The following is a 25431-nucleotide window of genomic DNA, read 5'->3' on the forward strand; positions in this document are numbered from 1 at the left end:
GCCTCAAAAAGGGCCCTAAGCTAGGAAAGCAACAATGAGTCTTCTTGGGCCTGACATACCCTTTTTCTCCAGGAAATGGAGGAGTCAGGAATGCCCAATCACCTCCAGGTACTCGTAGCCCGTAAGAAAGGATAATATACTGGCTGGGTGTGGTGGCTCATGCCTGTAATCCCAACACTTTGGGAGGCCGAGTGGGCAGATCACCTGAGGTCAGAAGTTCGAGACCAGCCTGGCCAACATGGTGATATCCCATTTCTACCATAAATACAAAAATTAGCTGGACGTGGTGGCAGGTGCCTGTCATCCCAGCTATTGTACTACTCCAGCTGCTCGGGAGGCTGAGGCAGGAGAATCTCTTGAACCCGGGAGGTGGAGGTTGCAGTGAGCCAAGATTGCGTGACTGTACTCCAGCCTGGGCGACAAAGAGAGACTTTGTCTCAAAAGAAAAGAAAAAAAAAAAAAAAAAGAAGGGACAATATACTGGCCACTCGGCCACTGAGCCATCAGTTCTGCCTGTGATGTAGATTACGACATCCTCTAGAAATAACCAGCTTCTCTTCTTCCCTCCTCCGAATATCTTAAGACTAAGGTGAAGCACTCCTTTAACTTATTTGGGGCACACGCTTCCTTCTTCCCTCTCCGGAGGCTGCTGCTATGGCCTGGTGTCAGGCTCCAGGACCAGCCCTGAATGGTGCCAAGTCAGACAGCACAGAGGTGGGAAGAGAGGCTGGCAGGTGTGCAGGATGAGCAGAGAACTCTTCCTCCCTTACCTCATCTCAGTACGGAATGCAACAGCATTTAGCAGAGAATGTCACATAAAAAAATGACACACTGCATGTGAAAAAAAAAAAACAAGCATTTTCAAACCGCGGAAGAAATCGCTCTAGAATGATGCTTCCTTCTGTGCTGCAATCATCTATTCAAACTGACTTCCAAAAGGAGGATCGTCGACATTTCCGTGATGATATAAAGCGGGAAGAAGCCACTATCTGATTCCAACCTCGGTTCATGCCACTGCCTGTGCTTGGTATCTGCTCAGTACCAGCTGCAAATTATTCGCAGTGTCCAGCGTCCGTTATGTGGTTCCTTACAGGCTAATCCAGCATCCTGACAGGGTAGTGAGTGGGTGTCAGTACGAAGACATGCCCCGCTGGGGTTCAGGGTCTGAGAAGGCTTGGCTCTTGTGGTGAACTGCTCCCGGGAGGGCTCATCACAGACAAGAGTGTCTCCCGCCACCCACCCACACACCAAAAGACACCAAGTTCTCAAACGCTGTTTTACGGGAACAGAGGGACCGGCTCCATCAGAAGCATTTACTGAAACAGAAGAAAGAAACCAAACCAGATCCCCTCGGCTTACTGAAAAGTAGGTTGAGAAAAGCTCTGCCGTACTCGAAAAAGCAACCCGAGTATGGTCGTCTTTCCCAATGCAACAGCACAAGAGCTTGATTCTGGTTTCCCACACGCTTGTAGCTGCCGTCTTGAGGCCATTAAGTAACTGGCTTGAATCATGACTATCCAGGTGGCTGGGGCCGGCAGAGGAATATGGAGCCATTTTCCCTCCCAGAGGGTCAAAGACAATGATAATGGAAACCACCGTGGCAGCGATGATGATCCAACTGCAAGACAGAGAGAGGAAAAGGCTCGGTGACTGCGGGCCCCAGCCCAGACGCAGGTGTCCGGGGTCCCTCTGCCGGGTTCAGTTTCTGAGTCTCTACCACGGAGAGTCCTATTACCGAGGAAGATGCAGCTCTCCTGGAACCTGCCTGAGGCAAGCAACTTTCTTCTAGAAAGTTCCTTATGAGGCTGGGCGTGGTGGCTCACGCCTGTAATCCCAGCACTTTGGGAAGCCGAGGCGGGCAGATCACAAGGTCAGGAGATCAAGACCATCCTGGCCAACATGGTGAAACCCCATCTCTACTAAAAACACAAAAATTTGCTGGACGTGGTGGCGGGTGCCTGTAATCCCAGCTACTCAGGAGGCTGAGGCAGGAGAATTGCTTGAACCAGAGAGTCGGAGACTGCAGTGAGCCGAGATGGCGCCACTGCACGCCAACCTGGCGATGGAGCAAGACTCCGTCTCAAAGAAAAAAAAAAAGAAAGTTCCTTATGAATCAATGACTAACCCAGGCCCTGCGCTAACAGTAAAGGCCACAGAAGGAACAGGGAGGTGTCCGCTGGGCAGAGTTGCAGCCTGGGTCCGGAAGCAGCGGGCACTTGTTCTCTGTATGTCCTGGGACCATGACGTACGCCCTTCCCCTTCAGTGCCTCAGGGCTCTTCTCATGAAAGCAAAAGAACTTCCTTATCACAGGGTACTCTGATAGGCCTTTCATCTGTATGTTTAAATATTTCCACACTGCAAAACGCTGGACTCAGGAGCACACGCCACCGCGAAGATGCCCCTCCCGAAGGGGCTCTGCTGCCCCCTGACGGTGAGACTCGGGAAACGCAGTAACAGCCCAGGTCTGATTCCTTATTTAGAACAGAGGGTGTTAAGGGGGCGGAACTGCATCATCTCTAAGATTTTTCGCCTAGAAAACACGAAAATCTTATCATTCTAGAATATTATTCCCTGTCCCACTTCTGGACACCGTATCTCTTTTCATACCTTTAGTTTTAGTTTTTGCCCTGGTTTTGGTCTTCGGTTTTCTTCCGAATTCTTACAAGAGAAGGGTTAGGAATAAAAGACTTTAAGAAAAAAAAAGGGCCGGGTGCGGTGGCTCACGCCTGTAATCCCAGCACTTTGGGAGGCCGAGGCGGGTGGATCATGAGGTCGGGAGATCGAGACCATCCTGGCTAACACGGTGAAACCCCGTCTCTACTAAAAATACAAAAAATTAGCCGGGCGAGGTGGCGGGCGCCTGTAGTCCCAGCTACTCGGAGGCTGAGGCAGGAGAATGGCGTAAACCCGGGAGGTGGAGCTTGCAGTGAGCCGAGATCGCGCCACTGCACTCCAGCCTGGGTGACAGAACGAGACTCCGTCTCAAAAAAAAAAAAAAAAGAGAGAGAGAGAAGGGAATGTAGAAAAGAGAGAACCAGTGAGGAAAGAAATCTACATCAATACATGCATAACGAAAGATGAGTTGTATTTCATGAGTAAACAATGTCTCCAAATTTTCATGAGTTACGCAGAAACTAACTCCAATTTCTAACTATTTCAGGAAGCCCGAGGGACGCCGGACTCTCTGTCATGTTAGAAGGGTTTGTTCACCTATGTGTCAAATCCACTGAAACTCAAAGAGAAGAAGGGAGACTTCACCTGACCACGACGGTTGCGATGATGCCGTTCACAACTGTCCTGTCGCACTGAACACCGTCTGCCACCCAGGCGGCCCCCAGAGAGGCCCAGACCATCTCTGGAAAAAAGAGCGCCAGGCGGATGTAAAGCAGTTTAGACATAGACTTCCGCGGTCCGGGGTTACAAATCGTTCCTGTAATACAAAAAACGTTCTGACTGCTCGGTTGCTTCCTCAGAGATGAAGAGCTTCCTTTTTGCAAAAACACAGTTTTTGCAGAGCATACATTTGTACTGTGCACACACCCGCCTCCTGACTTTTTCTATTTGTAATTGGTAATCAGCACCTAAGTCAGAGAGCAAGTGAGAAAGTGAGGATAGGAAACGTGACAAAAAGTCTTGGGCTCCTTTTTAAGATTTACCAGGCATTCAAAACACTGTTGGGTTCTAACTGGGGTGATGATATCATCATGGCCCAAACTGGTATACTTCTGAGAGCAAAAAAGGGGACTATTAATAATGATGCTGGGGCCAGGCGCGGTGGCTCACACCTGTACTCCCAGCACTTTGGGAGGAGGCCAAGGCAGGTGGATCACCTGAGGTCGGGAACTCGAGACCAGCCTGGCCAACATGGTGAAACCTCAACTCTACTAAAAATAAAAAAATTAGCGAGGCGTGGTGGCAGGTGCCTGTAATCCCAGCTACTTTCGAGGGAGGCTGAGGAAGGAAAATCGCTTGAACTCGGGAGGCGGAAGTTGCAGTGAGCTGAGATTGCGCCACTGCACTCTTATCTAGCCTGGGCGACAGAGCAAGACTCTGTCTCAAAAAACAAAAATAAATTTTTAAAAATAATTATTATTATGCTGGGACAACAGGCACAAAACAGAACTGTCCCAGGCAAACAGGGATAGATGGTCATCCAAGTTCTAACAGCCAGGAAAATAAGCTCCACATCCCTTTGAGCTCTATATTGTTCTAGACACCATCCTAAAACACTTTATGTGCATACTTCTTTAATCCCCACAATGACTGGGTTAGTCATCATCTCATTTTACCTACGAGGAAACTGAAGCTCAGAGAGCGTAATAGCGACTTTTTTTTTTTTTTTTGGAGACAGGGTCTCACTCTCTTGCCCAGGCTGGAGTGTGGTGGCACAATCACAGCTCACTGCAGCCTCAACCTCTCAGGCTCAAGTGATCCACCCACCTCAGCCTCTCGGGTAGCTGGGACTACAGGTGCACACCACCACACTGAATTAGGCCTAATGATCCCATAGACAGTTGTTTTTTTGTGGGGGTTTTTTGGTTAATTTTTGTTTTTGTTTTTTCAGATGGAGTCTTGCTCTGTCGCCCAGGCTGGAGTGCAGTGGTGCGATCTCAGCTTACCACAACCTCCGCCTCCCAGGTTCAAGCAATTCTCCTGCCTTAGCCTCCCTAGTAGCTACCATTAGAGGCATTACACCTGGCTAATTTTTGTATTTTTAGTAGAGACCATGTTTCACCATGTTGGCCAGGCTGGTCTTGAACTCCTGACCTCAAGTGATCTGCCCGCCTTGGCCTCGCAAGGTCCTGGGATTACAGGCACGAGCCATAGCACCCTGCCAGGAAATAGCTTTTACATTCCAAAAATTATCTTCTGTTAGAATAACTTAAATAGTCACATCTTAAAATATTAGGCACTAACACACAAAAAAGGATGAGTTCATGTCCTTTGCAGGGACATGGAAGAAGCTGGAAACCATCATTCTGAGCAAACTCTCGCAAGGACAGAAGACCAAACACCTCATGCTCTTACTCATAGGTGAGAACTGAACAGTGAGAAGACATAGGCACAGGGTGGGGAACATCACACACCGGGGCCTGCCGGGGGGTGGAAGGAGTGGGGAGGGATAGCATTAGGAGATATACCTAATATAAATGACAAGTTAACGGGTGCAGCACACCAACATGGCACATCTATACACACGTAACAAACCTGCACGTTGTGCACATGTACCATAGAACTTAAAGTATAATAATCATAAAAATGCAAAAATAAATAAATATTAGGCAATAACAGCCTCATTTTTGGCATAAAGACGAAATTTTATAAGCTAAATAATTGTAACACTAACCTCTCCAAGGGGGAAAGGGTGCAGGTACGTAAAACAAAACAAAACAAAACAAAACAAAAAACACACAGTTTATATTTGAAGCTTGTTATAACAATAGCCAAACACCCCAGAGAAACAGGAAACAGTATCTGCATACACACTGCTTCCTGGAGGGCTGGGATTCTAAAAACAGACACATCATAATGTCAGCAGCACCTGGACCTGAAACTCCAACTGTGATGGCAACTGTTGATACCGCATTAATGAAATACGCAGACAAGGAATCAAGAGATGGAGTTGCTCTGATTAAGGTTCCAGAAAATAAGATACTGATCCCAGCACATTGGATGGCCGAGGCGGGAGGATTGCCTGAGCCGAGGAGTTCGAGACCACCCTGGGCAACACAGAGAGATCTCATCTCTGATTATTTTTTTTAAAAGACAGTCATGACAATGATGATGATGATGATGATAATGATGATACTGAGAAAATCTCCTTTACACAGTTTTGCCTGCCTAGAAAAAAATTCTGGCCAGGTGTGGTAGCTCACGCCTATAATCCTAGCACTTTGGGAGGCCGAGGTGGACGGACTGCCTGAGCTCAGGAGTTTGAGACCAGCCCGGCCAACATGGTGAAACCTCATCTCTACTAACATATAAAAAATTAGCCGGGCATGGTGGTGCGTTCAGGTAGTCCCAGCTACTTAGGAGGCTGAGGCAAGAGAATCACTTGAACCCAGGATACGGAGGTTATAGTGAGCCAAGATCATGACACTGCACTCCAGCCTGGGTGACAGAGTGAGACTCTAACTCAAAAAGAAAAAAGAAAAAATTTCCCTTTTATTTTTCCTTAAGATAAACAGATGGTTGCTGCAGCAGGCTTCTTAAGGTCGCTGGTCCCATAACCAACGAGCACAGCTGCATTCCTAAATGTAACGTCCTCACCACCGTCTTGGTTAAGTAACCCTATCATCCATCGTCGGGCACGGCCACTCATGGAAGAGCAATGAAAGGAAGGCCTAGGTCCCAGAATCGGTACACTCAACTTCTAGAGCCACTGCTGCAACCTTCTCTGACCCAGCTTAGCAATGAGCTCTTGGGATACGAACACAGAGGAGATACAAGGAGGCATCTCACAATCAAAGCCACACATAGTACAAGGCAGACCTTGTATGTCAAAAGTGTTCTTCTGTCAAAACATGGTAGTCATAAGGGTGGACCACCCCTAATCAAACCTCCCACAAGGTGCGACAGTAGCATTTCATGTGGGAGGTTTTCAAATAAAAAATAGAAACGAGGCCGGGTGCGGTGGCTCATGCCTATAATCCCAGCACTTTGGAAGGGCGAGGCGGGTGGATCACCTGAGGTCAGGAGTTTGAGACCAGCCTGGCCAACATGGCGAAACCCCATCTGTACTAAAAATACAAAAATTAGCTGGGCGTGGTGGTGGGCGCCTGTAATCCCAGCTACTCGGGAGGTTGAGGCAGGAGAACTGGTTTAACCCAGGAGGTGGAAGTTGCAGTCAGCTGAGATCACACCACTGTACTCCAGCCTGGGTGATGGAGAGATTCCATCTCAAAAAAAAAAAAAAAAACACTACCACAGTGTCAAAGTTTTTCCCAAATGGCGGACGCGGTGGCTCATGCCTGCAATCCCAACACTTTGGGAAGCCGAGGCAGGTGGATCACCTGAGGTCAGGAGTTCAAGACCAGCCTGACTAACACGGGGAAACCCTGTCTCTACTAAAAATACAAAATTAGCCGGGTGTGGTGGTACATGCCTGTAATCCCAGCTCCTTGGGAGGCTGAGGAAGGAGAATCACTTGAACCCGGAAGGCGGAGGTTGTAGGGAGCTGAGATGGCGCCATTACACTCCAGCCTGGGCAACAGAAGCAAAACTCTGTCTCCAAAAAAAAACACAGTTTTCCCCAATGGAGCTACAGAACAGAAGAAGAGGATCCGTCTTCTGGATGGAGAGGACTGAATTCCACCTGCTCCAAATGTTCCCCCCACAACGTGTGATGTTCCTTTTAGAGACAAGTATCAGCCAAAAGCTAAAGCAGCATTCTTTCAGCTCAGATGACAGACTATTAGGACTTGATTTATGAAACAAAAGGGACAACAGAAGTTAGCTATGTCGGCCAGGCACAGTGGCTCACGCCTGTAATCCCAACACTTTGGAAGGCCATGGTGGGAAGTTCGAGACCAGCTGGTCAACATGGTTTCTACAAAAAATACAAAATTAGACAGGCATGGTGGTGTGGGCCTGCAATCCCAGTTAATCGGGAGGCTGAGGCAGGAGAACTGCTTGAACCTGGGAGGCGGAGGTTGCAGTGAGCCGAGATCCCACCACTGCACTCCCGCCTGGACAACACAGCGAGATTCCGTCTCTAAATAAATAAAAATAAATAAAAATCATTTATATTTCCTTTACTGTTCATGTTCTTTGCCCATTTTTCTACTGATCATTGGTTTTTTCTTTTTCTTTCTTTTTTTTGAACAGGGGAAGGAGTTTCGCTCTTGTCACCTAGGCTGGAGTACAGTGGTGCGATCTCGGCTCGCTGCAACCTTTGCCTCTAGGGTTCAAGTGATGCTCCTACCTCAGTCTCCCGAGTAGCTGGACTACAGGCACCCGCCACCACGCTCAGCTGATTTTTGTATTTTTAGTAGAGACAGGGTTTCGCCATGTTGGCCAGGCTAGTCTTGAACTCCTGACCTCAGGTGATCCACCAGCCTCAGCCTCCCAAAGTGCTCCGAGTGTGAGCCACCGTGCCCGGCCGATTTTTTTTTTTTTTTTTTAATTATAGAAGCCCTTATTACTAAGGGGACTGCCTGTTTGTCTCACGTGTTACAAATATTTTTTCCTCATTTGTCTTTTAACCTTTCCTTTTGGTATTCGTCCGCAAAATACCTATCAGTTAGTAGGTATATTCTGTTCAGTAATTTTTTTTTTTTTTTTTTGAGACAGAGTCTCACTCTGTTGCCCAGGCTGGAGTGCAGTGGCACCATCTTGGCTCACTGCAACCTCCACCTCCCAGGTTCAGGCGATTCTCCTGCCTCAGCCTCCCAAATAGCTGGGATTACAGGCGTCCGCCACCACGCCCAGCTAATTTTTTATATTTTTAGTAGAGATGGGGTTTCACCATGTTGGCAAGGCTGGTCTCGAACTCCAGACCTCGTGATCCCCCTGCCTCGGCCTCCCAAAGTTCTGGGATTACAGGCGTGAGCCACTGCTCCCAGCCTTCAATACATATTTTTAATAAGGTATATGATGTTATATGTAACAAACTGACAATTAAACAAACTTTTTTTTTTTTTTTGGAGACAGAGTCTTGCTCTGTCACCCAGGCTGGAGTGCAATGGCACGATCTTGGCTCACTACAACCTCAGCCTCCCAGGTTCAAGTGATTCTCCTGCCTCAGCCTACTGAATAGCTGGGATTACAGGTGCGTGCCACCACGCCTGGCTACTTTTTTGTATTTTTAGTAGAGGTGGGGTTTCACCGTGTTAGCCAGGATGGTCTCAATGTCCTGACCTTGTGACCCACCTGCCTCAGCCTCCCAAAGTGCTGGGATTACAGGTGTGAGCTATGGCACCTGGCCTTCAATACAATTTTTTTTTTTTTTTTGAGACGCAGTCTCGCTCTGTCGCCCAGGCTGGAGTACAGTGGTGCGATCTCGGCTCACTGCAAGCTCTGCCTCCCGGGTTCACACCATTCTCCTGCCTCAGCCTCCCGAGTAGCTGGGACTACAGGCACCCGCCACAGCGCCCGGCCAATTTTTTTCATACATATTTTTAATAAGGCATATAATGTTATGTGTAACAAACTGACAAACGAGTATGTTTTTATAAAATGCTGTTTTCAGTTTGGTTGGGATATCTCCATCCACAAGTTACAGAAAATTCAACTCAAACTGGCTGAAAAGCAGGAAGGGCCACACTGACCCAAGGGACTGGGGGCAGAAGCAGGACGGCGTCAGGGCTGCACTGACCGAGACCCGGCTCCACCTCCCTGTGCTTCTCCTAGCTCTCCCCTGTTCTGTATGTCAGCTCACCTTGGGCTGTGAGTGGAGATGCAGCTTCAGCCAGAAGGACAGCGATGATAAATGGCTTTTGGATCCTTCCTAGAGGGGCAAGGAAGCATTTCCCCAGAACCTTCCACCAAACTCTCCCTGACTCTCAGCCAAACTGGGTCATGTGTCTGTTCCTGAACCGATCACCGCTATGTGAGCCGGGCCCAGGGTCTGCTTCTCTGACGCATACTTGGTATGTGGGGATAAGGGGCAAAACAAAATGAGGTTCTGTTTGGAGGAGGCTGTGGGACAGACAACCCACAGATGATTTCTCGGCTCTGACCACAAGTACATGATGATGCAGGCATTGTACAAGTGTCCAGGAGGAGGGGACTGAGTGAATATGAGCACCCCTCACAGGGGTGTAAAGGCATCCCAACACCAAAAACATCTCAAGGCAGACAAACACGTAAGGAAAAAAAAAAAAGTACTCTGAGTGCTTCCAATCTGATCCTGCTATGACAGCCACAAACTCAGTGGTCTAACCAGAATGTGAGATGAACAGAAAACGGCAAATAAGTTAGATAATGCTGTATCTGAAATGACATCAGTCTCAATACTTCACCTTCAATAAGAAGCTTCCCAGTGCTGAAGCCACACTGTACACATGGTTTCTTTCTTTCCTTAAGCATCTGGCCCCAGTGACAATCTACACTTGGGGGCCAACACAAACGTGGAGCCTCCATCAGTCCAGTCTCCTTGCATGGATGTTTCTAGAGGCACACTAAAATACACAGAGCTAGCCGGGTGCGGTGGCTCACACCTGTAATCCCAGCACGTTGGGAGGACGAGGTGGGTGGATCCCCTGAGGTCAGGAGTTCAAGACCAGCCTGGCCAACATGGTGAAACTTTGCCTCTACTAAAAATACAAAAAAATTAGCTGGGTGTGGTGGCATGTGCCTGTAATCTCAGCTACTTGGGAGGCTGAGGCAGAATTGTTTGAACCTGGGAGGCAGAGGTTACAGTGAGCTGAGATTACGCCATTGCAGTCAAGCCATGGGCAACAAGGGCGAAACTCTGTCTCAAAAGAAAAAAGATAAAATAAAATACACAGAGCTCCGTTTTTTTTTTTTTTTTTTTTTTTTTGAGACTGAGTCTCGCTCTATTGCCCAGGCTGGAATACAGTGGCGTGACCTCGGCTCACTGCAAGCTCTGCCTCCCAGGTTCACGCCATTCTCCTGCCTCAGCCTCTCGAGTAGCCAGGACTACAGGCACCCACCACCTCGCCCGGCTAATTTTTTGCATTTTTAGTAGAGACGGGGTTTCACCGTGTTAGCCAGGATGGTCTCGATCTCCTGACCTCGTGATCCGCCCGCCTCAGCCTCCCAAAGTGCTGGGATTACAGGCGTGAGCCACCACGCCCGGCACAGAGCTCCATTTTCTATGTTATTGTGGTAAGCAGGCACATGCCACTCTTGCTTGTCATCCCAAACCCTAAGGTCTTTTTCTCATGAAAGATGTTACTGCTGACATTTCTACCCTCTACATTTCTCCTATGAGCTAACACCTTTTACATTTCAGTCCTTTATTCCAAACCATCAAGATCTTGATGCCGTCACTCACTGTATCACCAGCGCCTCCCAGTGCACCTCCACCTCCAGCGTACATCTGATATGCATACCTCGTCCATCTCAATTCAAGCAGTGACAAAAGACTAAAACATGGCAGATGGTGGCATGCCACACAGCCCTGCCTCTGACCGATGAATCGTTTCTATGAATGCATTCCTTCATTAGTCACCACAGTGCTCACATCATCCTATGAAGCAGACGAATCCAACAGGGAAGGTTTTCAACACTTCTGGAGACATTCTCAGATAAATGGTTATCTACAGAAAACCGTAACACATATAAAAATATATGAAGAATAGGTGATCAGATGTGGTGGTTCACCCCTGTAATCCTAGCATTTTGGGAGGCCAAGATGAGAGGATTACCAGAGCCCAGGAGTTCGAGATCAGTCTGAGCTATACAGCAAGACCCTGTCTCTACAAAAAATAAAAATAAAAAAAATTAGCCAGGTATGGTGGCACGTGCCTGTAGTTTCAGCTACTTGGGGGTTGAGATGAGAGGATTGCTTGAGCCCAGGTATTTGAGGCTGCAGTGAGCTATGACTGTGCCACTGCACTCTAGCCTGGGCAATAGAGCAAGACACTGTCTCTAACAACAACAAAATAGTTGTAACCCTCACAATGTAAAAATAAAAGGGGCCAGTCATGGTGACTCACACTTGTAATCCCAGCACTTTGGGAGGCCGAGGCAGGCGGATCACTTGAGGTCAGGAGATCGAGACAAACCTGACCAACATGGTAAAACCCTGTCTCTACTCAAAATACAAAAATTAGCCAGGTGTGATAGCAGGCGCCTGTAATCCTAGCTACATGGGAGGCTGAGGCACAAGAATCATTTGAACCCAGGAGACAGAGGCTGCAGTGAGCAGAGCGTGCCACTGCACTCCAGCCTGTGCAACAGAGGGAGACTCTATCTCAAAAAAATAAAAATAAAAAATAAAAGGATAAATAGCTTAGTCTAAAATTGGGCAAAAGATCTGAACAGACTTTTCCACAAAAATGATATGCGAATGGGCAATAAGCAAATGAAAGGATGCTCATCATCAGGCATCAAAGAAATGTTCAAAGCCGTGAGATAAAAAAACAAATGGCCTGTAGCCCCCGCTGCTCAGGAGGCTCAGGCAGGAGAATCACTTGAACCCAGGAGGGGGAGGTTGCAGTGAGCCGAGATCACACCACGGCACTCCAGCCTGGGCGACAGAGTGTGACTCCGTCTCAGAAAACAAAACAAAACAAAATCATGAGCTACCACTTCACATTCACTAGGATGGCTATAATTAACAAGTCATATAACAACAGTGTTGAGCAATTAGAACCCTTATACACTGCTGGTGGGAATGTAAAATGGTACAGCTGCTCGGAAAAGTCTGGCAGTTCCTCAAAAGGTTTCACAGAGCATTACCACATGATCCAGCAATTCCACTCCTAGGTACATACTCAAGAGAAATGAAAACATGTCTGTATAAACACTTGTATGCAAATGTTCATAGCTGCATTATTCATAATAGGTGAAAAATGGAAACAATCCAAATGCCTACCAACTAGCAAATGGATAAAATGTGGTCCATTCATTCGATGCTCTATTAGTCAGCCATAAAAATGAAGTACTGATACATGTTAAAACAGGGATGAACCTTGAAGACATTATGCTAAGTTTAAGAAACCAGACTAAAAGGCCACACAGTGAATGAATTCCACTTATATGATGTCCACAACAGGCAAATGTACACAGACGGAAAGCAAACTAGTGAATGTTTAGGGCTAGAAGAGTTTGGGGAAAATGAGGAGTAACTGCTAATAGGTATGGGATCTCTTTCTTTCTTTTTTTTGAGACAGAGTCTCACTCTGTCACCCAGGCTGGAGTACGGTGGCGCGATCTCAGCTCCCTAGCAGCTAGGATTACAAGCAGGTGCCAACATAATTTTCTCTATTTTTAGGAGAGATGGGGTTTCATGTGCTGGCCAGACTAGTCTCATGCTCCTGGCCTCAAGTGATTCACCCACCTCGGCCTCCCAAAGTGCTGGGATTACAGGTGTGAGCCACCGTGTCCCGCCTGGTACAGGATTTCTTTTAGGAATGAAGAAAATGTTATAAACTTGATTGTGGTGATGGTTGCACAACTCTGTGATTATATTAAAAACTGCTGAACTGGAAAGTTTACATAAGTGAATTGTATGGTATGTGAATTATATTTCAATAAAGCTATTAAAATAAATAGGTATCAAACAGAAAAGGCTACTTTTTACCTCTCATGCTGACACACATGATGGCTGACACAGTACATATGACAACTGCCAGGAGAATCATGAGGACGATCAAGTAACTGCTGAGCAGGGCTCCGCCAGCACAGTCCAGCTTCCCTCTGTGCATGAGATACAACGTCAGAATGCCAATCCACCTGGCAAAAAGAAAAAAAAGGGAAGGGTCAGAAACGAAATCCAAGCAGCTGCTGTGTAAAACATGATACAAAGAAATAAAAGGAGTTAATATTTTCCAAAACAAGGCAAGGTTCACTTTGGAATATAATTTTATTTTTTCTTTTTGTAGAGACAGGGTCTTGCTATGTTGCCCAGACTGGTCTTGAACTCCTGGTTTCAAGTGATCGTCCTGCCTTGGCCTCCCAAAGTGCTGAGACTACAGGCATGAGGCACTGCACCTGTCCTGGAATATAATTGCCAACAATAAAAGATCTAGGCCCAGCACAGTGGCTCATGTCAGCACTTTGGGAGGCCAAGGAAGGAGGATCACTAGAGCAAAGGAGTTGGAGACCAGCCTGGGCAACATAGGGACATCCCATCCCTACAAAAAATAGAAAAAGTTAGCTGGGTGTGGTGGCACCAGTCTGTGGTCCCAGCTACTTGGGAGGCTGAAGTGGGAAGACCGCTTGAGACCAGGAGGTTGAGTCTGCAGTGAGTGGTGATCGAACCACTGCACTCCCGTCTGGATAGTAGAGTGAGACCCTGTCTCAAAAAAATAAAAACAAAAGGGGTCTCACTATGTTGCCCAAGTTGGTCTCCAACTCCTGCCCTCAAGCAATCCTCCCATCTCAGTTTCTCAGTGTGCCAACAGGCGTGAGCCACGGCCGCCGGCCAAGAATCTACTTTTTCATAACAATGATTCATGCCCTGCACAGATCCTCTGGGAACAGACTTCAGGTACCAATGCCACTTCCCACTGATTCCACACTTTGAAAGACAACAGCGTTGTATACTGAGCCTGTCTCCTTCTCACGAAAGGCAGCCACAACCGGCTCGGTATTTTTTCCTATCCTTCATGTTGCAGATTCAAGTGCTCCGTACAAAGGGGAAGGAAGGGCACAAGTGGCTGCTCCCGCCTCGAGAAAGGAGACCTCGAGGCCAAGGCTTTTGCCGGCGGTGACACCCTCGAGGCTCCCCAGGGGCAGGTCTCGACGCTGCACACAGAGGGGTGCTCGTGTCCTGACGCGTGGACTTCCAGGCCCCCTGTGTGACCCCGGGTCCGGTCCACACATTCTGGGGGCTCCGGTTTGTCATCCGTCAAATTGACCCAGCACCACTGCCTACCTCTTCGGGCGGTGGTGAGAACTCGATAAGAGGATGCGTGGCCAGCGCTGGGACCGCGACAGTGCTTGGGAAGCCACTTCTGTCACGGTCTCAGGGACAGCTCGCCCCCCGCTCCCTCCCCGGTGCGCTCCACCGCCCCCATAGCCGTCGTCCTTACCACAGCACTCGCACGACCAGCTCGAAGAAACCTGGGAAGACCAAGTCGTCGCTGGCGATGGCCCAGCGCCGGCCGAAGAGTACCATCCCCGGCATGGCGAAGGTCCTGTTGCCCGCACTCAGGACAGACCCCGCGCGCAGAGAAGCGCCCTCCGGACGCCGCCACCAAATTGTCGGAGCTCAAGTGCAGGCGCAGCGAGGGCGGCGCCCTGCGCATGCCCACGCTGAGGCCGAGACCGGCGCACGCGCACTGAGTCCCACGCCACCGCTTCCGCCGGAGCTCTCTGCGCCTGCGCAGAAACGCTAATCCGGAAGCCGCTGACTGAGTCGATTACCGGTCTACCCATCGGTGAAATCCGTTCTGGTATTTCCTTTTTCTTTTCTTTTCTTTTCTTTTTTTTTTTTTTTTTTGAGACGGAGTCTCGCTCTGTCGCCCAGGCTGGAGTGCAGTGGCCGGATCTCAGCTCACTGCAAGCTCCGCCTCCCGGGTTTACGCCATTCTCCTGCCTCAGCCTCCCGAGTAGCTGGGATTACAGGCGCCCGCCACCTCGCCCGGCTAGTTTTTTTGTATTTTTTTAGTAGAGACGGGGTTTCACCATGTTAGCCAGGATGGTCTCGATCTCCTGACCTTGTGATCCACCCGTCTCGGCCTCCCAAAGTGCTGGGATTACAGGCTTGGGACACCGCGCCCGGCCTCCTTTTTCTTTCTCGTGAAAAGTGCAGTAATATCCGTTCTGGTCATATTTCCTTTTCCTTTTTTTTGGTAATTTGTTTTGCTGGATTTTTGTTTTTTTAATTTTTTTGAGACCGAGTCTCGCTTCGTTTCCTGGGCTGGAGTGCAGTGGGTGTGATCTCGGCTCACTGCATCCTCCGCCTCCCGGGCTCACGCGATTCACCTGCCTCAGGCTTCCGCGTAACTACGATTACAGCAGGGCGCCACCTCGGCTAATTTTTGGATCTTTAGTAGAGACGAAGTTTCACCCTGTTGGCCAGGCTGGTCTCGAACCCCAGACCTCAAGTGATCCGCCCGCCTTGCCCTCCCAGAGTACTAGAATTACAGGCGTGAGCCACCGCGCCCGGCCCTGTTTGTTTGTTTGTTTGTTTGTTTGTTTGTTTGTTTAAGACAGCGTATGGCTCTGTCATTCAGGCTGGAGTGCAGTGGCGCAATCATGACTCACTGCAGCCTTGAACTCCTGAATGCCATCTTGAATTCCCGGACTCCAGTGACTCTCCCACCTCAACTTTCCGAGTAGCTGAGACCAAAGGCACATACCACACGCCCGGCTATTTTTAAAAATTTTCTTGTTTTGTAGAGATGGGAGTCTCACTCCCTTGCCCAGGCTGGTCTCGAACTCCCCGTCTCAAACCGTCTTCCCACCTCAGCCTTCCAAAGTGCTGGTATTACAGGCATGAGCCACCACACGCGACCGAAATTTTCATTTTATAAGGAGGGACTCCTCAGGCAGGGAGGAATTAGCTAGCCCAGAGACCCACGCTGTCTATGGCAGGTGTGGGACTCATACACCGGTCTGTGAGACTTGCAAGCATGGGACAACATTGCTTCCATCTGTGCCCCTTGCTGTGAGGAGCCCCGCGTTAGGAACCCCTCCAGTTCAGGGTCTGAAATCACCCTGCAGCTGGCGGGGTGGGGTCTGAGCGCTTCTCAGTACCCCCACCGCCCCACCCTGGTCTGAGCCACCTTCATCCCCTGCCTGGGCTCATCACCCCACTGTGCTTTCTCATTGTGCTGTGCCCTCTTCAGCAGCCAGTGTGGCTTTGTGAGCCTTCAGATAAAGCCTGCCCCCTGCCCGGGACTTTGCAAGGCTGCACTTTGTACATAAATATACATTCCAGGCCGGGCACAGTGGCTCACGGCTGTAATCCCAACCCTTTGGGAGGCTAAGGTGGGCAGATCATGAGGTCAGGAGATCGAGACCATCTTAGCCAACATGGTGAAACCCCATCTCTACTAAAATACAAAAAAAAAAAAAATTAGCTGGGTATGGTGGTGCGCACCTGTAGTCCCAGCTACTTGGGAGGCTGAGGCAGGGGAATCGCTTGAACCTGGAAGGTGGAGGTTGCAGTGAGCTGAGATCACGCCCTGCACTCCAGCCTGGCAACAGAGCAAGACTCCGTCTCAAAAAAAAAAAAAAAAAAAAATTACACTCCAGCCCCTGGCAAAGGCCTTTCCCTGGTAGTCACACATGAAAAGTTTCTAAGGGCTCATTTATCTGTCTCCCCGGTTACTACTCTGCCTCCATCACCCACCCCACTGCCTGCCACCTTTTCCCCCTCTGAAAAGACATCAGGGTCATTCTTGCTCCAGAGGTTCTACATTCTGTGTTTCCTCTGCCAGGAGTAGTCCTCCTGCAGGTATTTCTGTTACCAGATGGAAAGTCTTGGCTATGAGTTGGTCAGGTGCTTGGCGCGGTGAACCGAGAATTGCAACACAAGGGTCTGGGCGCGGTGACTCACGCCTGTAATCTCAGCACTTTGGGAGGCCGAGGCGGGTGGATTACCCAAAGTCAGGAGTTCAAGACCAGCCTGGCCAACATGACGAAACCCTGTCTCTACTGAAAATACAAAAATTAGGCCAGGCGCAGTGGCTCACGCCTGTAATCCCAGCACTTTGGGAGGCTGAGGCAGGAGGATCACCTGAAGTCAGGAGTTAAAGACCAGTCTGGCCAACATGGCGAAACCCCCTCTCTCCTAAAAATTAGCCAGATGTGGTAGCACATGCTTGTAATCCCAGCACCTTGGGAGGCCAAGGCAGGAGGATCACCTGAAGTCAGGAGTTCAAGACCAGCCTGGCCAACATGACGAAACCCTGTCTCTACTGAAAATACAAAAATTAGGCCAGGTGCAGCGGCTCACGCCTGTAATCCCAGCACTTTGGGAGGCTGAGGCAGGAGGATCACCTGAAGTCAGGAGTTAAAGACCAGTCTGGCCAACATGGCGAAACCCCCTCTCTCCTAAAAATTAGCCAGATGTGGTAGCACATGCTTGTAATCCCAGCACCTTGGGAGGCCAAGGCAGGAGGATCACCTGAAGTCAGGAGTTCAAGACCAGCCTGGCCAACATGGCGAAACCCCGTCTCTCCTAAAGATTAGCTGGATGTGGTGGCACATGCCTGTAATCCCAGCTACTCAGGAGGCTGAGGCGGGAGAATCGCTCCATCCCGAGAGGTAGAGGTTGCAGTGACCCGAGATCACACCACTGCACTCCAGCCTGGGCAACAAGAGCAAAACTCCATCTCAACAGTAATGAATGAATAAATAAAAATTGCAACAAAAACCCCACAAAGCAACAACAACAAAAATAAAGCTAACCAACAAAAGACAAACAAATGGAGTGAAAAGCACAGATTGATTGATGCGAAGCTCAAGAGACCACACAGCTCAAGAGACCCCTCAATTGGGGTATTTATTAAGCGGAAAGAATGCGGTTAACACCCATGGCTGAAGTGGAAACTTCGGTCTTGTTATCACAGAAGTGCAGATGTGGCCTCTATGCTGCCTAATCTTGTCCGGAACTGGCTGCACCTGCTCATCTTTTGCTTCTACCTTAACCCTTGTTAACCGTTGATTACCCTCATTCCCAATTCTCCTGCCTCATTTTCTTTTCTTTTTCTTTTTCTTTTTTTTTTTTTTTTTGAGATGGAGTCTTACTCTGTAGACCAGGCTGGAGTACAATGGCGCAATCTCAGTTCCACCGCAACCTCAGCCTCCTGAGTTCAAGCGATTCTCCTGCCTCAGCCTTCTGAGTAGCTGGGATTTTAGGCATATGCCACCACGCACAGCTAATTTTTGTATTTTTAGTAGAGACAGGGTTTTGCCATGTTAGCCATGGCTGGTCTCAAACTCCTGACCTCAAGTGATCCACCCACCTCGGCCTCCTAAAGTACTGGTATTACAGGCGTGAGCCACCACGCCCAACCTCTCCTGCCTCTTTTTTTTTTTTTTTTTTTTTTTTTTTTTTTTTGAGGTGGAATCTTGCTCTGTTGCCAGGCTGGAGTGCAGGGCGCGATCTCAGCTCACTGCAACCTCTGCCTCCCAGGTTCAAGCGGTTCTCCTGTCTCAGCCTCCCGAGTAACTGGGACTACAGGTGTGGGCTACCACGCCCCACTAATTTTTATATTTTTAGTAGAGACGGGGTTTCACCATGTTGGCCAAGATGATTTCGATCTCTTGACTTTGTGATCTACCTGCCCTGGGCTCCCAAAGTACTGGGATTACAGGCAAGAGCCACTGTGCCCAGCCTAATTTTTGTATTTTTAGTAGAAATGAGGTTTTGCCATGTTGCCCAGGCTGGTCTTGAACCCCTGACCTCAAGTGATCTGCCCTCCTCGGCCTCCCAAGGTGCTGGGATTACAGGTGTGAGCCATCGTGTCCGCTGGTGCCTCATTTCTATCTCTCACTTCATTCAGGCCTCAGCTCAGGTGTCACTGCTTCAGAGAGGCCTTCCCTGACCACCTTAGCTAAAACAGCAAAACTGTAGTCTCTATTCCTTATGCTGCTTTAGTTTCCTTCATTGTACATAATGAGCCCCTGACATTACATCATGTTTATGATCTCTTACCTCCTCCCTTAAAGTGTAAGTTTCGTGATCACAGGCACCTTGTCCATCTTATTCACTCCTATGAATGGAATAGAGCACATTTTAGGCATTCTTAAATTCTCAATGAATGAATAACTGATTATGTGTAAAGAGTAAGTGGGGCTGGGCTTGGTGGCTCACACCTGTAATCCCAGCACTTTGGGAGGCCAAAGCAGGCGGATCACTTGAGGTCGGGAGTTCGAGAACAACCTGGCCAACATGGTGAAACCCCGTCTCTACTGAAAATAAAAAAACTAGCTGGGCTTGGTGGCACGTGCCTGTAATCCCAGCTGCTCGGGAGGCTGAGGCAGGAGAATCACTTGAATCTGGGAGGCAGAGATTGCAGTGAGCTGAGATCCCGCCACTGCACTCCAGCCTGGGCGACAGAGCAAGACTTTGTCTGAAAAACAAAGAGTAAGTAGAAGGAATGAGAGGCAGGGTGGGGCTGGAGTGGAATGGCAGGGCTTGGAAAGGAGAAGACGGAAGTCAAAGAACAGTACTGGGAAATGAATGTTAACATTGCAACATCAGCCAGGCGGCAAGCTGGCTTGAGGCTGAGACCAGCCTGGGCAACATAGTGAGATCCTGTCTCTTAAAACAAAAATTAAAAACATTGCAAGATCTGTACCAAAAGTTTCAGAATAAATAAAACTTGTAATAATAATAAAATACAAGCTTGTAAGGTCTGTGAGCAAATGTATTTTTAGACAAGAGTATTTCACTGGGCTGATGAAAATTGTGGGCATTGGCCAGGCACGGTGGCTCACGCCTGTAATCCCAGCACTTTGGTAGCCCGAGGTGGACAGATCACTTGAGGTCAGGAGTTTGAAACCAGCCTAGCCAACATGGTGAAACCCTATCTCTACTAAAATACAAAAATTAGCCGGGCATGGTGGCACAGGCACCTGCAGTCCCAGCTACTCAAGGGGCTGAGTCAGGAGAATCGCTTGAGCCTGGGAGGCGGAGGTTGCAGTGAGCAGAGATGGGGCCACTGCACTCCAGCCTGGGAGAGAGCACAAGACTCTCAAAAAAAAAAAAAAAAAAAAAAAAGAAACATTCTGTGACAGCCTATATGGAATTTACACTGAAGAGCATTATATGTCATTATCATTATTTGTGTAATAAATTATCTGCTACACTTCAGTGCCGTACAGTATTATCACAACAGGTCTGGGGTATGCACATTCTAAAGAAAGGATTGGTGGCCGGGCGTGGTGGCTCACACCTGTAATCCCAGCACTTTGGGAGGCTGAGACGGGCGGATCACGAGGTCAGGAGATCGAGACCATCCTGGCTAACACGGTGAAACCCTGTCTCTACTAAAAATACAAAAAAAAATTAGCCGGGCGTGGTGGTGGGCACCTGTGGTCCCAGCTACACGGGAGGCTGAGGCAGGAGAATGACATGAACCCGGGAGGCGGAGCTTGCAGTGAGCTGAGATCCGGCCACTGCACTCCAGCCTGGGTGACGCAGCGAGACTCCGTCTCAAAAAAAAAAAAAAAAAGAAAGGATTGGCTCTTGACCTGCTCCTAGGACATAACTTGCAAGCCCTAGGAATATTCTACTTGATAGGAGTGTATTTGTGTATCTCAGGCCTTGGGCAACATCAAGTAGTTTATGCTAACAGTGGGTTGGTGGTGGCAGCCTTGTGCCATGCTGTATTAGGTTAATCTCTGGGTGGGCGGCTAGAGACTGAGGAGGTAAGGTGAGTCACACGGATGCTCCATGCCTACGTGACTGAGCCTAATAAAATCCCTGGGACACCCAGGCTCAGGGAAGCTTCCCTAGTTGGACACACTTTATGCATGTTGTCACACGTTGTTGCTGGGCAAATTAAGGATATACCTATGACTCCATTGTGAAAGGAAGCTTATGCCTGGCGTCTCCTGGACGCTGCCCTATGCACCTTTTCCTTTACTGATTTGAATCCATATCCATTCACTATAATAAGCTACAACCATTTAAGTATGGCAGCCTTTCTGAGTTTGAGTGCTCCCAGCAAATCACAGAACTTGGCCGAGCATGGTGGCTCATGCCTGTGATCCTAGCACTTTGGTAGGTCGAGGCAGGCAGATCACTTGAGGTCAGGAGTTTGAGACCAGCCTGACCAACATGTTGATACTAAAAGTACAAAAATTAGGCAGGCATGGTGGTGTGTACCTGTAATCCCAGCTACTTGGGAGGCTGAGGCAGGAGAATCCCTTGAACTTGGGAGGCAGAGGTTGCAGTGAGCCGAGACTGCGCCACTGCACTCAAGCCTGGGCCACAGAGGGAGACTCCATCTCAAAAAAAAAAAAAAAAAAAAAAAAAAATCACGGCCAGGCGCAGTGGCTCAGGCCTGTAATCCCAGCACTTTGGGAGGCTGAGACGGGCGGATCACGAGGTCAGGAGATCGAGACCATCCTGGCTAATACGGTGAAATCCTGTCTCTACTAAAAATACCAAAAATTAGTCGGGTGTGGTGGTGGCGCCTATAGTTCCAGCTACTCGCGAAGCTGAGGTAGGAGAATGGAGTGAACCCGGGAGGCAGAGCTTGCGTGAGCCGAGATCACACCACTGCACTCCAGCCTAGGCAGCAGAGGGAGACTCCGTCTCAAAAAAAAAAAAAAAAAAATCACTCAACTTGAAGGTGGTTTGGGGGATCCCTAACACAACATTGTTTGAATCAATAAAATGTACAATAAATGTATGTGTATAGGCCGGGTGCAGTGGCTCACGCCTGTAATCCCAGCACTTTGGGAGGCCGAGGCGGGCAGGTCACGAGGTCAAGAGATCCAGACCATCCTGGCCAACATGGTGAAACCCCGTCTCTACTAAAAATATAAAAATTAGCTGGGTGTGGTGGCGTGCACCCATAGTCCCAGCTACTTGGGAGGCTGAGGCAGGTGGATCGCTTGACCCTGGGAGGCAGAGGTTGCAGTGAGCTGAGATCGCGCTCTGCACTCCAGCTTGGCAACAGAGCAAGACTTTGACTCAAAAAAAAAAAAAAAAAAAGTATGTATATATGTGCATGTATTAGTTTTCTTTTCTTTTTTTTAATAGATTAGTTACTAAATACCACCACAGCATGCACTACTATATACTCTAAAAGCTTGGCTGTTGCTGGTGAGTTTTAAGCCTTTAGTTATAAAAGTAGTCCAGGCCGGGCATGGTGGCTCACACCTGTAATCTCAGCATTTTGGGAGGCTGAGGTGGGAGGATCACTTGAGCCCAGGAGTTGGAGACCAGCCTGGGTAATATAGTAAGACCTCCGTCTCTCCAAAATTTTAAGAATTGGCCAGGCGTCTCGGCATGGGCCTGTAGTCCTATGTTCTCAGAAGGCTGTGGTGGGAGGATTGCTTGAGCCCAGGAGTTAAAGACTGCAGTGAGCTATGATGGCACCACTGCCCCCCAGCCTGGGCAACAGAGAGAGACCCTCTCTCCAAAAAAGAAAAAAGAAAAGAAAAAAAGTGATGATAATCTGCTATGTGCAGACTTACTTTGGATGTGCTTCAAATTGACAAACCATAAAAAAGATGTTTTGGGGTTTTTTTGGTTTTGTTTTTGTTTTTGCTGGACACCATTGATCAGAGATAAAAAGATGTTTTTGAGACAGGAAAATTTGAACATAGACTGTTCGATGATATTTAAGAATTACTAACTTTGTTGGTGTGATAAAAAGTCTTTATCAATTAGGACTACATATGGTAGTATCTATGGATGAAATATGCCATCTAAGAGTTTCTAGTACTTAAAACTGGGCCAGGCACTTGATTACAGGCACAAAACTCTTGCCTGTAATCCCAGTACTTTGGGAGGCTGAGGCAGGCGGATCATTTGAGGTCAGGAGACCAGCCTGGCCAACATGGGGAAACCCCATCTGTACTAAAAATACAGAAAACCTAGCCAGGCATGGTGGCGGGCACCTGTAATCCCAGCTACTTGGAAGGCTGAGGCATGAGAATCACTTGAATTCAGCAGGCAGAGGTTGCAGTGGGCCGAGATCGCACACTGCCCTCCAGCCTAGGTGACAGAGCAAGACTCCGTCTGAAATAAATAAATAAATAAATAAAATAAACTTTAAAACTTAAGGGTGAAGTAAAACAAGTTCTATAATTTTATGTATGCATGAAAACAAAGTTTATTTTCAAATGATGCTTGTTCAACTTTGCCTACTCTCTCTGTAATTATATACACACAAACATATCATGATATGTATGTGTGGCATGCAAATATATAACCAAAACTCTGACCCACCATTAATTCAGAAGTTAGTAGGTTGTGCCTATGATCATGTGTGTGTGTGTGTATATATATATATATATATTTTTTTTTTTTTTTTTTTTTTTTTGTGACGGAGTCTCGCTCTGTTCCCCAGGCTGGAATGCAGTGGCAGATCTCAGCTCACTGAAACCTCTGCCTCCGAGGTTCAAGTGATTCTCTTGCCTCAGCCTCCCTGAGTAGCTGGGACTACAGGTGTGTGTCACCATGCCCGGCTTATTTTTTGTATTTTTAGTAAAGACGGGTTTTCTTTTTTTTTTTCTTTTTTTTTTTTTTTTTTTGAGACGGAGTCTTGCTCTGTCGCCCAGGCTGGAGTGCAGTGGCCGGATCTCAGCTCACTACAAGCTCCGCCTCCCGGGTTCACGCCATTCTCCTGCCTCAGCCTCCCGAGTAGCTGGGACTACAGGCGCCGCCACCTCGCCCGGCTAGTTTTTTGTATTTTTTAGTAGAGACGGGGTTTCACCGTGTTCGCCAGGATGGTATTGATCTCCTGACCTCGTGATCCGCCCGTCTCGGCCTCCCAAAGTGCTGGGATTACAGGCTTGAGCCACCGCGCCCGGCCAAAGACGGGTTTTCACTATGTTGGCCAAGGTAGTCTCGAACTCTAGACCTTATAATCTGCCTGCCTTCGCCCCTCAAAGTGCTGGGATTACAGGTGTAAGCCACTGCTACTGGCCTTTTTTTTTTTTTAGACAGGGTCTTAGTTTGTCATCCACACTGGAACACAGTGGCCCAATCTTGGCTCACTGCAGCCTCGACCTCCCAAGGTTCAAGTGATCCTCCTGCCTCAGTCTCCTAAGTAGCTGGGACTACAGGTGCACGCACGACACCTGGCTAATTTTTGTATTTTTTGTAGAGATGGGGTTTTGCCATGTTGCCCAGGCTGGTCTCAAATTCCTGAGCTCGAGCAGTTCACCCACCTCGCCCTCCCAAACTTCCAGGATTACAGGTGTGAACTACCATGCCTGCCAAATCCTTTTTTGTTTGTTTGTTTGTTTTTTTGAGGCAGAGTCTCACTCTGTCACCCAGGTTGGAGTGCAGTGGTGCAATCACGGCTCACTGCAACCTCTGCCTTCTGGTTCAAACGATTCTCCGACCTCAGCCTCCCGAGTAGCTGGGATTACAGGCATGCACCACCACGTCCAGCTAATTTTTTTTTTTTTTTTTTTTTTTTTTTTTTTTTTAGTAGAGACGGGGTTTCATCATGTTTGACAGGCTGGTCTCAAACTCCTGATCTCTGGTGATCTGCCCGCTTCGGCCTCCCAAAGTGCTGGGATTACAGACATGAGCCACCATACCCAGCCTCATGCCTGCCAAATTCTTAAAAGTAATAGTTCTTTTAAAAACAGGATTTGTATAGCTTAGCAGTAAGATAATGTTTCTACATAAACTTTTGTTAGTATAAGTAAAAGTATTGTGAACTTAATGTTACAAACAATAACAAAAACCTACAAAACAATTTAATTTCAAAGAGATACCTTTTGGGAAACTGGTATTATACAAATTTTATTTTATTTTATTTTTGAGACAGGGTTTTGTTCTGTCCCACAGGCTAGAGTGCAGTGGTGTGCTCTCGGCTCACTGCAGCCTCCACCTCCCAGGCTCAAGCAATCCTCCCACCTCAGCCACCTGAGTAACTGGGAATACAGGCACCCGCCACCACGTCTGGCTAATTTTTTTGCATTTTTAGTAGAGACTGGGTTTCGCCATGTTGCCCAGGCTAGTCTTGAACTCCTGACCTCAAGCCTCCCAAAGTGCTAGGATTACAGGCATGAGCCACAATTTTTTGTTTTTTTTTTTCCTTTCTCTCTCTTTTCTCTTTTCTTTTCTTTTCTTTTTTTTTTTTTTCAGAGGCTCCCTCTGTACCCCAGGCTGGAGTGCAATGGTGCAATCTCCACTCACTGCAACC

At 48.2% G+C, this 25431-nt stretch overlaps 1 protein-coding gene across 4 annotated transcripts in view; it reads right to left on the minus strand.

Moving 5' to 3' along the window:
• The window catches only part of DAGLB (diacylglycerol lipase beta), a 39084-nt gene extending 24182 nt beyond the window's left edge, over positions 1-14902 (minus strand). Inside the window, exons 1-4 of one of the 4 annotated variants that reach the window (XM_008018735.3) lie at positions 14668-14863; positions 13215-13366; positions 3260-3431; positions 1360-1618 (exon numbers count right to left, since the gene is read on the minus strand). In XM_008018735.3, coding sequence (XP_008016926.1) covers positions 1360-1618; positions 3260-3431; positions 13215-13366; positions 14668-14762 — 678 coding nt within the window. In that variant the 5' untranslated portion in view covers positions 14763-14863. Of the gene's footprint in view, positions 1-1359; positions 1619-3259; positions 3432-13214; positions 13367-14667 lie in introns of all 4 variants that reach the window. The other 3 variants (XM_008018734.3, XM_008018732.3, XM_008018736.3) reach the window with 3 other exon arrangements.
• Between the last annotated feature and the right edge of the window lie 10529 nt (positions 14903-25431).

The sequence above is a fragment of the Chlorocebus sabaeus genome, chromosome 28, assembly GCF_047675955.1.
Source record: "Chlorocebus sabaeus isolate Y175 chromosome 28, mChlSab1.0.hap1, whole genome shotgun sequence".
Classification (NCBI taxonomy): Eukaryota; Metazoa; Chordata; class Mammalia; order Primates; family Cercopithecidae; genus Chlorocebus; species Chlorocebus sabaeus.